Source organism: Mesoplodon densirostris, chromosome 9 (genome assembly GCF_025265405.1).
Source record: "Mesoplodon densirostris isolate mMesDen1 chromosome 9, mMesDen1 primary haplotype, whole genome shotgun sequence".
NCBI classification, from domain to species: Eukaryota; Metazoa; Chordata; class Mammalia; order Artiodactyla; family Ziphiidae; genus Mesoplodon; species Mesoplodon densirostris.
In genome coordinates this window covers 59,514,537-59,527,316 of record NC_082669.1, presented here as the reverse complement: position 1 = coordinate 59,527,316, position 12,780 = coordinate 59,514,537, and the positions used below count along the sequence as shown (strand labels likewise).

Here is a 12,780-nt window from a genome sequence, read left to right as displayed (position 1 = left end):
TGGTTAGTAACTCACAGTTGAATTCCTATTTTAAAATCCTCAAGTTCTCGCAAGTCATACCAAAACTAGCAATCTGCTTTTCAACATTTGCAATAGCAGAGCGTTGTTTTCCACAAGCCATACTGCTTTTATAAAGTATGTGCTATAGAGTCTGACTCAGAGCATTTTCAGATGCTTTGGCTTTGTATTTCTCAAAAAAAAAAAAAAAAAATCTTTTCCTTCATCTCATGCCCAAATCACAGATCACATATATGCAAAAATTGCAGAAATTTGGTCTGTAATACTAACTCCTGATAACTCAATCAAAGTTCTTTAATACTATGGTTTTTTAATCCAATGTTCTGTTGCCTTTATAAACTCTACAAACTAATTAGTAAATAACCTCACATTTTCAATCATTTTCCTTTGAAACATACTATATTTATTCACCTCACTAAAAAACTGAACAAAAAAACTTCCGGAAGAAGTGCGGAAATAAAATTATTGGTCTAATTATAAAGCAGAAGTATTTGGGGTTTGATTCCTAATGTTTTAATTAAACAGGAAAAGCAGTTTTAAGTGGAGCTTGCTACAATTAGCCAACTTATATAATATTAACTTCCTTGCCCTCATCACATGCAAAATAAATTATAAAAAAGTGAATGACCTTTTTCTATCAAATCTTAAAAAATAAAATCATATTGTTTTGATGATTTAAGACCTATCATCATTTTTAAAATTCAACAATGCTTAGACACATTTAGCAATTTGTCTTAATTTTCGTAATCTGTTCTATAAACACAGAGATTTTTTTTCTAAAACTTTTTTAAATGATTATTTTCTAGTTTTGCTAGAAATAAAAAGTGTAAGATTCTATTTCTACCACAAGGCATCAGTCCATGGTAAATTAATCTTCAAGGGGTTTTAACATTACCCTGTGGACAGTCAATGACTACAGAAAATTACATATTAAAATATGAACAGTCCTAGGGGTCCTAGCTATGAATAAAAGATAATCAAGGAAAATGCAGTTGAGAGTTTATTTTCCTTTACTTTTCCTAATCAGATTAGTTCTGGGGATGTTATACACCAAATCCTCAGACGTTGCAGTTCAGGTCTCAGACGCTCTACCCTGAGGCTGGTTCCAACTCAGAGGAGTAAATCCCCCGCTCACATTCGCTCTTTCTCCATACCCCTCATATTTTAAAAACAACCTTAAACTTTTTTTTTTTTTTTTTGCGGTATGCGGGCCTCTCACTGTTGTGGCCTCCCCCGTCGCGGAGCACAGGCTCCGGACGCGCAGGCTCAGCGGCCATGGCTCACGGGCCCAGCCGCTCCGCGGCATATGGGATCCTCCCAGAGGAGGGCACGAACCCGTATCCCCTGCATCGGCAGGCGGACTCTCAACCACTTGCGCCACCAGGGAGGCCCTAAAAACAACCTTAAACTTTTAAATAGTGACAGTAACTCAACTTTAGGTTTGTAGTGCTTGATGGGGTTAGGGTATGGGACGGTGGCTTTAATATCAGAGGTGGGGAAGGGAAGGAGTGGACGTCGGGTTTAAGGACTTATTCAGCTAGGGGACAGGGTTTGTGCGGTTTAAGATACAAGATTTCGACAATTAAGGGGGCAAAAGAGATTCAGAGATTCAGATTCGGATTTGGAAATTGTAAATTACAGCCACTTCAAAGAGCTGCTGTGAAGTTTAAAATGAGTCAGCTAAGCTCTAAAGCTCTAAAATGAGTTCGCTAAGCGCTAAAGCTCTAAAATGAGTTAGCTAAGCTCTCACAGTGTGATCTGAGTGCTTCACCATCACCTGGGAACTGTTAGAAAATGCAGAATCTCAGGCCCCATCCCGGATCTACTAAACAGGAAACGTGGGCGAGGTGGAGGAGAGGAGCTTTGGAGGGAGGGGGGTGGACACGACAGATCGGTGTTTTAATAAGCCCTACAGGAAATACATGTTAGAGTTTGAGAACCACTGCTCTAAAGAATTGCACGAATGTTCATTAGTTGGGAGATTAAAGTAGGCGAGAAGAAGGACGGAAGGGAGGGAGGCAGGGAGGGAAAAGGAGGAGAGGAGAGGAGAGGAGAACATCGAGAGGATCGAGAGGGTGCAGAGCAGACCTCAGGCAGAGGACAGGGCTCTTTGAAAGAAAACCGGGAGCGGCCGGATGGCCACGTAGGGAAATCCTAGGTTCGGCTCTGGGACCTTCCCAGGACTGTCCAGCCAAGAAGGAGCCCTGCGGACGCCCGGCACCGGCAGGTGGCGCTGGACGGACAATTGACAAGGAGGCGGAGTTTGCCCAGGCAGAGCAGGCTAGCGCTCTGGAGGTTCGGGCGCTGAGCGGGGCTGGGCACCTCCGGGCTGGTGCTGCGGCCGCGACTTACGCCGAGAGACGGGTGAGTTCCTTGAATCGTTCTGGCTTGCCGCTTGTTACCTGCCGCTCGGTGTCCCTGCGAGGCCGGGCACCGGCTCCCAGCATCGGGAGGAGTGTAGGGGGTTGCGAGCCCTCCCAGGACTGAAGCAGCGGCGCTTCGGGGCGAGCGCAACTCAGTTTGCCCCTTGCGCGCCGCTCTGGGACACGCTGCCTTCCAGCTCCGCGGAGCACACCGCTCCATTGTGGCTGGTCCAGGGGCTGGGAGCCGGGGACTCACAGGAAAGCCTTTTCTCTGGGGACTCAAGGGATATGATGAGTTATTAAGTGTGTCCTTAGGTTGGGTTCTGATGGCAAGCTTTCCAACTTGGCAAAATCGCCACGAGTTTGCATAGTATTGATGAATGATTGGTACGTACTACTTAAAACCGTGCAACTCGTCTTCAAGTTTCCTAGTAACAGAGAGTTTTCATTTTAAGTCCTTGGAACATTAGTCCGACTCTTTCAGAATCTCAGTTAGGATTCAGGTTCCCTCCAAATAGTCAATCAAGGCTTTATATGTGTCAGGTGTGAAATCCACTGGAAGGAGTTTGTAGACATAAAATTTACTAACACTTCCAAATTCCTGACTTTGTTCTTTTTGTAAAAAAAAAAAAAAATCCTTATTGAATAAAAGGTCATTCGTTTAGCACACGGAGGAAGCAAGGCCTAACAACACAGCCCAGTGAAGAAAAACATCTCCCCTTCACATAGTTAAATGTGGTAAAGTAAGTTTGCAGTTAAAAGTATAGAAGATTTGGAAATGCAACGCAACTGACCATGTATCCCAGTCACTGAGTGTCTTCAATATTCCAAATTCTTCAACATAGACATAAGTCAGTTGGACTGTGTCAATATTTAGCAGGAACTTCAGGTCCTGGTACAGCACAATGGAACAGTCACATCAGAAATAGGCTTTGCTTTTTAATGGAGACGAAAGAGAACTTTGGATCAAATTCTGGAGTTCCTAACATCTGAATACTGTGCCGTTTCCTGTTGTTTTTGTTGATGAAACGATTTTATTGTAGAGTTTAAATTATATATTTGGTTAATGTCTGAGGGAAACCAACATATTTTATTTGATATTTTATTTTCTTGGCTTCAGGGTACAAGGTGGACTGTGGGCGACACAGTCAACAAGCTCCCTAACTGCCTGGGGTTTTTCCTTGGCTTTGCTCTTCAGTATGGTCTCCCTACCATGTGGACGAATGGTTGGATACCTCTCCAGGGCCACTCTGGCTTTTCACCCAGATTCTGTGCAAAGTGGCCCTCACTCAGCAAATGCTACCAACTTGCTAGATGCTCCAGGACCAGGTCCTGAAGAGAGCCCTCACCCTTCCCATGCCACCATCTGTCCATAAAGCTTTGTCTTCCTTTCCGATGCATTGCACTACCATGCGGTCAGTTCTTGAAATGTCTGCCTTCTCTCCTAGACTTTAAGCTTTTTGAAAGCAGAGTCTCCATCTCATTTAACTTTATATTCCCACTGCCTACCTGGCTGTTCACAGTATAGTTAATGACTTAATATTGAAAAAGTGTAGATTTGTATGTTAACATCTTTGCCATCCTGAAACTCACAGTTAACACATCTCCCAAGCATGGTGAATTATTTCTTGTATTTGATTACAGTAAGTAAAACTTGTATTCCTAGGCATATACACACCCCCAAATTACTATATTAATAATGTTGGTTAAATCACCAAATGATTTGGAATAATACTTCTTAAGCAAATAGACTGTACAACCCCTCCAGAGCAGACAGGAAATCTCATTTCTCTTTTTCCTCCTCAATGTCTGTCATAGATTTGAGTTCATAGATACTTGAAGATTGGCATATGCTTTACTCAGAACTCTTTCAAATGCCAGTGATATACACCTTACTCAAACTAACTTAAGCAAAATAGGGATTGTATTGGCTTGTGTAACTGAAACATTCAGGATCCGGTCTCAGAAACTCTAAATATTTCAATATGCCAGAACTCTTCTGTGGCACTCCTAAAACACAGTCTTTCAGTCCTTTGTGCTGCTATCAGCGTTCACCTTACCAAGAGTGTCTATTCTGTTCATTTTCTGAAACTCAGAGTACATTTCCCCATAAAATCATTTCACCATTATTTCAGATTCCAGTGTCAACCCCAAAAGTCTATTAAACACAACTTCCTGGAGTGTAATCTTATACCAGCAAACTCCAACCTCCACTGACAACATGGTTACTCTCAGAAAACTACATTCCTAATTCTATTTACCTTTGAAGGGAGTTGACTTTCCTCCAGCTGAGCACCTGGAGTTAAAGTCTCCTGAAATAAAAGGTAACATCTGACCCTTTGAATTCCATATAGACACCTGGGTCATTCACTGCACTGATAGTTGGACAAAGAAAAACACTATTGACACAAGGGCACTTGTTTGAATTCTTACAGATTATAATGTGAGGTTGAGTCAATCAGTCTATATTTTAAACTGCACTTTATCTGCCACTCTAGCCGTTATATGAGTAAATTTTTCATATTGCCCTATCACACATTAATATCATAAATAGCATAGATGCAAAGAAGATAATTATTTTTATTTGCACAGGTGGCTGAGGCCATACTATTTTATAGAATTAATGGAGAGCAGACAAGACATCACAAACCAAGAAGAACTTTGGAAGATAAAGCCCAGGAGAAATCGAGAAGAAGATGGTTATTTGGTAAAATAATAATAATAATAAATTAATTAATTAAAATCTATAAATAATTCAAATGCTGTTCTATATCTCCTAGTGTTATAAAAGTGATTTTTCACCTTAGTCTGTTGATATCTTTACTCTGATTCCTGGCACTGATACTGTGATGGCTAAAGGGCAGTGTGGGCTATGAGAGGAGTTGTACCTTGACTGTCATGGACTTAGCTGAATAACCTTGAATAAGTCACTGAAAATCCTGGGTCTTGGTTTATCTATAAAGTAAGAGAGTTGGACCAGATCATCTCCAAAGCCCTTCCAATTCTTTCTAACATTCTGTGGGTCTAAGTTTTTTGAAAAAGTCATCGATGCCCATATAACAGTAGTTTTGTAAACTGTTTTTTTCATAGGCTCCATGGCAGCTTACCAAGAGATCACCAAGTTAATTGACGATTCACTGTTTAACCAAATAAATTCAACTTTGGAATAAGAATCATTTGTCACACTTTTGTCCCACATCAAGATTAAATGTATCTTACTAAATTATTTGACTGAACAAGTGGTGGAAAATTTTGCTTCCAAACTCTTTTTACCTTTCTAACTGATCTCAACTACAGTTTTAACAGAAAGTATTTATTTTATCTTAATTATCTTAATAGGAAAAATAAGGTAGTACAAGTACATACTGTCTAAAATAAATGTGCATAAAATAAAATCATTTTCATTTTTCAAGTGAACTGTCTTACTTGCTGTTCCATGATTCTTCACCCATAACCAGAAAATTGATATCCATTGATTGTTTTAACATGCAGAGATGGCAGAAGCTGTATAATGCTCAACTCCCTTCTAAATGGAGTAATTGGAAAAAGCATTGGATATAATAGTGATTTGTTACTGAAAGTAAAAGTCAAATGGCAAGAGGTCATTTTTAAGCACTAAAAATTATAGAGAACTATGCAAATTAAAGTTACTCTGCAAAAAATGAGGAAATGAACAAGATAATCACTAACATCATTCTGAGCATTAAAATGTTATGGGTCTACATATAGAGCTATAAGAAATTAGGAATAACATATTAGGTGAGAAAGTAAATTTATTCATAAAGTAACACAGTATGAAACACTCTGCTATAAGTTCTTATTTTGAGGTTTTTTTTTTAACTTGCTGCTATATCAGTCAGTTGGGGAAGTGACGTAATATTCAGTGCAAACTTCTTTTGAATTGTTGACTACCTAGAAATGCAACTGCGTAAAGAAATATAACTTTCTCAGGAAATAAATCATCCCTGTGGGATTTAACTAATATAGCCTTTGTACCGTTTTAATAGACTATTCGTCTATTAGTACTTATACAAATGAGATATTTTATGAATATGAGACTACATGATGGGGGGAGGGATAAGTTGGGAGATTGGGATTGTCATATACATACTACTATATATAAGATAGATAACTAATAAGAAACTACTGTATAGCACAGGGAACTCTACTCAATACTCTGTAATGTAATGACCTATATGGGAAAAGAATCTAAAAAAGAGTGGATATACATATATGTATAACTGATTCACTTTGCTGTACAGCAGAAACTAACACAACATTGTAAATCAACTATGCTCCAGTAAACATTAACTTAAAAAACAGCTACAAGATGGAAATTACGTATTTTTATCTAATAGTAATGACTACATTATTCCTGTTCCTTTGTACTTGAATGAATGGAGTTTGCAGAGAGTTGTCCAGTAACCAAAAGAAATTATAAAACAAATACAACTATGACTACTTACAAGTGTTATTATTTTTACCAAAGATGGCTGGATTGTTTTTTAAGTTTTTCAGTTTTTGTTTCCCAGTTGCATTATTTCATTCTTTTACACTTTCAAGATAGAAACACAATGGTCTGAGCTCTAGTGGAGGTATCTGAAGCATGTATTTCTTTTGACTTAAAGAAAAATGAGTAACAGAAATTATGGAGAACCCCCAGTAAGGTAGGATAACTAAGTATACCTTTGATCATTGCCACATAGTTTATGCCACCTTCCACTAACCAGTATCCAAAAGCAAGGTTCAGAATGTCCCTTTTTACTGATAAGTACAATGAGCAGTAAGTAATTAGTTTGAGAGACATCCCATTGTTTTGTTCAATTTTAAGATGTTCATTTTCTTTCCTTTGTAGAATAAGGATTCAAGAGAGACCAGCGCACCGAAAAGACCTGTGCTTTTGCACTCGCTCCAAACAACCCACTGTGATGAATTTGATTGCCCCCCAGAGCTACAGCACAAACAGGAGCTCTTTCCAAAGTGGCGTTTACCAATTAAAATCGCTGCTATCGTATCATCTCTGACTTTTCTTTACACTCTTCTGAGGGAAATAATTCACCCTTTTGTAACTTCCCATAAACAGTATTTTTATAAAATTCCAATCCTGGTCATCAACAAAGTCTTGCCAATGGTTTCCATCACCCTCTTGGCACTGGTTTATTTGCCAGGCGTGATAGCAGCAGTTGTGCAGCTTCATAATGGAACCAAGTATAAGAAATTTCCACATTGGTTGGATAGGTGGATGGTAACAAGAAAGCAATTTGGTCTTCTCAGTTTCTTTTTTGCTGTACTGCATGCAGTTTACAGCTTATCCTATCCAATGAGACGATCCTACAGATACAAGTTGCTAAACTGGGCATATCAACAGGTAGGATGACATTACTGACAATATCACTAGACTAAAAAGTCTAAGTCTCCGGGCTCCCCTGGTGGCGCAGTGGTTGAGAGTCCGCCTGCCGATGCAGGGGACACGGGTTCGTGCCCCGGTCCGGAAAGATCCCACGTGCCGCGGAGCGGCTGGGCCCGTGGGCCATGGCCGCTGAGCCTGTGCGTCCGGAGCCTGTGCTCCGCAACGGGAGAGGCCACAGCAGTGGGGGGCCCGCATACCAAAAAAAAAAAAAAAGTCTAAGTCTCCTAACAAATTAACTGTTTCTTATTTTAATATCAGTACCCGAAACCTCTGTTGAAACCCTGTGTTGAGAAAGTAATCTGCTTTTTAAAAATTTTTATTATAACTCTTCATTGGGGCTTGGTTGTATAATTCTACTTTGAGGAATGTTTTCTGAGCTGAAAACAGTAAACTACAACTTTAACAACATAAACAACTATTTTGTTCATGGACCGAGCCACATTTCAATCTTCTACCACCCTCAGAAGATTTCTTTTTAATACTAATTGTTCCTATTTTCTGCTTATTTACCATATATGCACACATATGACAATTCTAACCATCAAATAACTATTATATAAATTAATAAAACAGATTATATAAATTTTGTGTTCAAGGAAAAAGATCAATTGCTCCTATGTCATTTCTCTTAGAGAAATGCAAAAATAAAATCATAAATTTGTGGAGGCCCCTAGTTAGCAGGTCCTCCATAGTAGAGGGAGCGTAGAAGGAGGTTCTTATACTGGAAACAAGTGTTGTTTGCATTTTTTCCTTCCTCTTTTCACCCTCTCTTAGGTCCAACAAAATAAAGAAGATGCCTGGGTTGAGCATGATGTTTGGAGAATGGAAATTTATGTGTCTCTAGGAATTGTGGCACTTGCAATACTGGCTCTGTTGGCTGTGACATCTATTCCATCTGTGAGCGACTCTTTGACATGGAGAGAATTTCACTATATTCAGGTAAATTATATATAAAAAAAACTCTGGTCCCTCAGAGAGGTAAATCTTCTTTTTAAGCTTATAATATCCTCAAGTATATTGACTTTACCCCATAAAAAAATAACAGATGGTTTTCCAATAGCAAAGATCTCACATTTGTTCCAATTAAAAATGTGCTCTCCGTCCGCCTGCCGATGCAGGGGACATGGGTTCGTGCCCCGGTCCGGGAAGATCCCGCATGCTGCAGAGCGGCTGGGCCTGTGAGCCATGGCCGCTGAGCCTGCGCGTCTGGAGCCTGTGCTCCGCAACGGGAGAGGCCACAGCAGTAAGAGGCCCGTGTACCGCAAAAAAAAAACCAACAACAAAAAAATGTGCTCTCCTATCATTTTTCCCTCTTGCTGATAAATAGGAGAGGTGTTTTCTAGACATATATAAAGGCATTACTCAAAGAAAAATATTATTTCTAACATTTGAAGCTTGTTGGACAAGCTTTGGACAAAGCTGTCTATCTAATAACAACAAATGTGATATTTTAGAAATTCAATATTGTTTTCTTAGTTCTCCAAAAGTAAAAAAAAAAATTTTGCCTATCCTCTGATTTTATTCATGCCTTTTAAGTTACACAGCTTTGTACTCTCCTCCTTGAAATATGGAGTTTTATCTACCAAAGGTATTGTAATATCTAATTTTAAAAGCTTCTTTTTCCAAGTTACATTTTATGTAGCTTATTCACTTGAAGTTTCTCAATATTCCTGGAATTCAAAACTGTCTCAGATTTACTGAGGTTAACTTCCTAGTGGTAGATTACACCCTAGAAAGAACAATGGGATCCATGTCTGACAAGATTCAAAGGACTAAACTTAATTCAGTCCTAAGCGCTGCCAAGATTTTTTAAATTATATACATAGCTTTAACTTTTATGGGTAGACATCTTTGGAAATTCCCGCAAAGTCAGTTAATCATCACTATCCTTTGTACACACCCATGCATATACTCCAACAGACACCTTATCAGGACATCTTATTAAGCTGGAAAGAATGTCTCCATCTGAATTATTTGAATGTGGTTTAGAGATGGTGCCACATTTTCCAGGCGCAATATTTGCTGATTTTGTAGGTTTAGCTTGATAGCCATTGGAGTTGTCTGTTCCTCATTAAATAACTCTCTTCTTACATTGCTCTGCCTGTCACACATATGCTGTGCATCACTTTACAGATTTAATTACAAATTTAAGTGCTGTATCTTGACAACCCAACCCATTCCACTCTGTGTACAATACCTAGCCCATAATATGTATACAATACACATTTGGTAAATTAATCTTCAACAGATTACATATATTTTTCAATTAATAATCTAGCAACTTTTTATTTACAATCCAAGAACTGGCTACTCTATGATTTACCTTGGAGATTTATATCTGAAAATATAAACTTAGCTATTTGGTTGTATTCATTGGGGCTTACTGCTGAATAATTGTGAGTTGGATTCATTCTGACAGTCTAGTGAACATTTCCTGTAAAGTGAATAGAAGTCAGAAGATATCTAGAAGAGATATTGCCAGAATTCCATAAAACTACATAGGTGAACAATTCTTTTTAAGTAACTTTATCTGGATGGTGCCAAGTATCCCAATGCAAGCTGATATTTTTCTTCACATCTCCATATCTCTATGTTTTGTTCAAACATTGAAATAATTGTTGGTATTTTTCCACTTTATCAAAATGTTTTTTTTTTTTTTTTTTTTTTTCTTTTTGCGGTATGCGGGCCTCTCACTGTTGTGGCCTCTCCCGTTGCGGAGCACAGGCTCCGGATGCGCAGGCCCAGCGGCCATGGCTCACGGGCCCAGCCGCTCCGCGGCATATGGGATCCTCCCAGACCGGGGCACGAACCCGTATCCCCTGCATCGGCAGGCGGACTCTTAACCACTGCGCCACCAGGGAGGCCCCAAAATGTTTGTTTGTTTTTTTAACAAAGACCAAGCTCATTCACTTTAGTATTAATATACCAAAATCACAGTCAATCACTTTAGTTGCCTTTGTAATTGATAAAGATCACTAATATCAAGTTGATTTTTGCACTGATCTTCAGTCAACCCACCAATATTTATTGAGCACCTAAAATGTGCACAGCATTGTGTTGATTCTGCAGGGATCCTGTGATGACTAAGACAGAGTCTCTGACTTTAGGTGTCTCTTGATAAGCAGAATTAAGGCAAATGCACAAGAGACAAAGCATCATAAAATAAATGTCATAAGAGAGAAGAACAAGGGCCTCCCTGGTGGCGCAGTGGTTGAGAGTCCGCCTGCCGATGCAGGGGACACGGGTTCGTGCCCCGATCCCGGAGGATCCCACATGCCGCGGAGCGGCTGGGCCCGCGAGCCATGGCCGCGGAGCCTGTGTGTCCGGAGCCTGTGCTCCGCAACGGGAGAGGCCACAGCAGTGAGAGGCCCGCGTACAGCAAAAAAAAAAAAAAAAAAAAAAAAAAAAAAAAAAAAAGAGAGAAGAACAAGGTATGGAGAAAGGGAAGGCAATGTTATCGATTTTCTGAGACCAAAAGGAGAATGGTTGTGAATTTTCTCAACTTAGATAGCCTGGAGACAGAGGCATTACCCACATGTAAAAAGAGTGGAAATATATGAGTGGACATTGTCGAGAAACGTAATAGGAAAACAAATGGAGATGAATGGAAGAATTTCCAAGCAACAAAACAGATCTAGATGATATAGGATGGAATAAACTCTAAATGAACCAATCTCACCGAGATAATTCTTTTTTCTTTTTCAGAGCAAACTAGGAATTGTTTCCCTTCTGCTGGGCACAATACATGCATTGATTTTTGCCTGGAATAAATGGGTAGATATAAAACAATTTGTATGGTATACACCTCCAAATTTTATGATAGCTGTTTTCCTTCCGATTGTTGTCCTGATATGCAAAGCCATACTACTCCTGCCATGCTTGAGAAAGAAGATACTGAAGATTAGACACGGTTGGGAAGATGTCACCAACATTAACAAAACTAAGATGTCTTCCCAGTTGTAGAATTGCTGTTTACACATTTTTGTCCAATATTGATATATTTTATCATAAACACTTCAAATTTGTATTTGTTTAATAAAATGACCACTTGAGGATCTTAACCTATCTCTTTGTTTATGGGTGATGTTTGAAATATGTGTATTTCCTTGCAGATTTGATTCAAAGCGAGAAGTTAAATAACCTTTATCACATTCTCTGTGTTTCGTAAAGCTGAGCATAAAAAATAATCATATCTGCTTTGTCAGACTACATAGCATTATAAATAATAAAAGGTCTTGAAATACCGGTCCTTGCCACTCCTTAAAAGTTATCATGAACCATGAAAAAAAGATATTATCTGATGGCCAATAGGCACATGAAAAAATGCTCAACATTGCTAATTATTAGAGAAATGCAAATCAAAACTACAATGAGGTACCACCTCACACCAGTCAGAATGAGCATCATTAAAAAGTCTACAAATAACAAATGCTGGAGAGGGTGTGGAGAAAAGGGAACCCTCCTACACTGTTGGTGGGAATATAAGTTGGTGCAGCCACTGTGGAAAACAGTATGGAGGTTCCTCAGAAAACTAAAACTAGAATTACCATATGATCCAGCAATCCTATTCCTGGGCATATATTTGGACAAAACTATAATTCAAAAAGATACATGCACCCCAATGTTCATTGCAGCACTATTTACAATAGCCAAGACATGGAAACAACCTAAATGTCCATCAAGAGATGAATGGATAAAGAAGATGTGGTACATATATACAATGGGATACTACTCAGCCATAAAAAAGAACAAAATAATGCCATTTACAGCAACATGGATGCAACTAGAGATTATCATACTAAGTGAAGTAAGTCAAAAAGAGAAAGACAAACACCATATGATATCACTTATATGTGGAATCTAAAATATGACACAAATGAACCTATCTAGGAAACAGAAACAATCACAGACATAGAGAACAGACTACTAATTGCCAAGGGGGATGGGGTTGGGGGAGGGATGAAGTGGGAGGTTGGGGTTAGCAGATAT

General features: G+C 39.1%; 1 protein-coding gene and 1 long non-coding RNA gene across 2 annotated transcripts in view; one reads left to right on the top strand and one right to left on the bottom strand.

Moving 5' to 3' along the window:
* LOC132496088 (uncharacterized) overlaps positions 1-12,780 on the bottom strand; it is a 356,225-nt gene that overhangs the window by 315,591 nt on the left and 27,854 nt on the right. The window lies entirely within an intron of this gene.
* STEAP1 (STEAP family member 1) lies at positions 2,295-11,856 on the top strand. Its single transcript, XM_060108163.1, has 5 exons — positions 2,295-2,382; positions 4,974-5,088; positions 7,237-7,749; positions 8,566-8,730; positions 11,497-11,856. The coding sequence occupies exons 2-5, from the start codon at positions 5,005-5,007 to the stop codon at positions 11,752-11,754; spliced, it is 1,020 nt and encodes a 339-aa protein (XP_059964146.1). The 5' UTR covers positions 2,295-2,382; positions 4,974-5,004; the 3' UTR covers positions 11,755-11,856.

What these genes read in the sequence shown, in the direction of transcription:
- STEAP1 (XM_060108163.1), top strand. Translation starts at nt 5,005, where the DNA reads ATGGAGAGCAGACAAGACATCACAAACCAAGAAGAACTTTGGAAGATA. An exon ending in GAGAAGAAGATGGTTATTTG is followed by an intron (nt 5,089 to 7,236) that starts GTAAAATAATAA and finishes TTTCCTTTGTAG; the next exon opens with AATAAGGATTCAAGAGAGAC. An exon ending in GAGAATTTCACTATATTCAG is followed by an intron (nt 8,731 to 11,496) that starts GTAAATTATATA and finishes TTTCTTTTTCAG; the next exon opens with AGCAAACTAGGAATTGTTTC.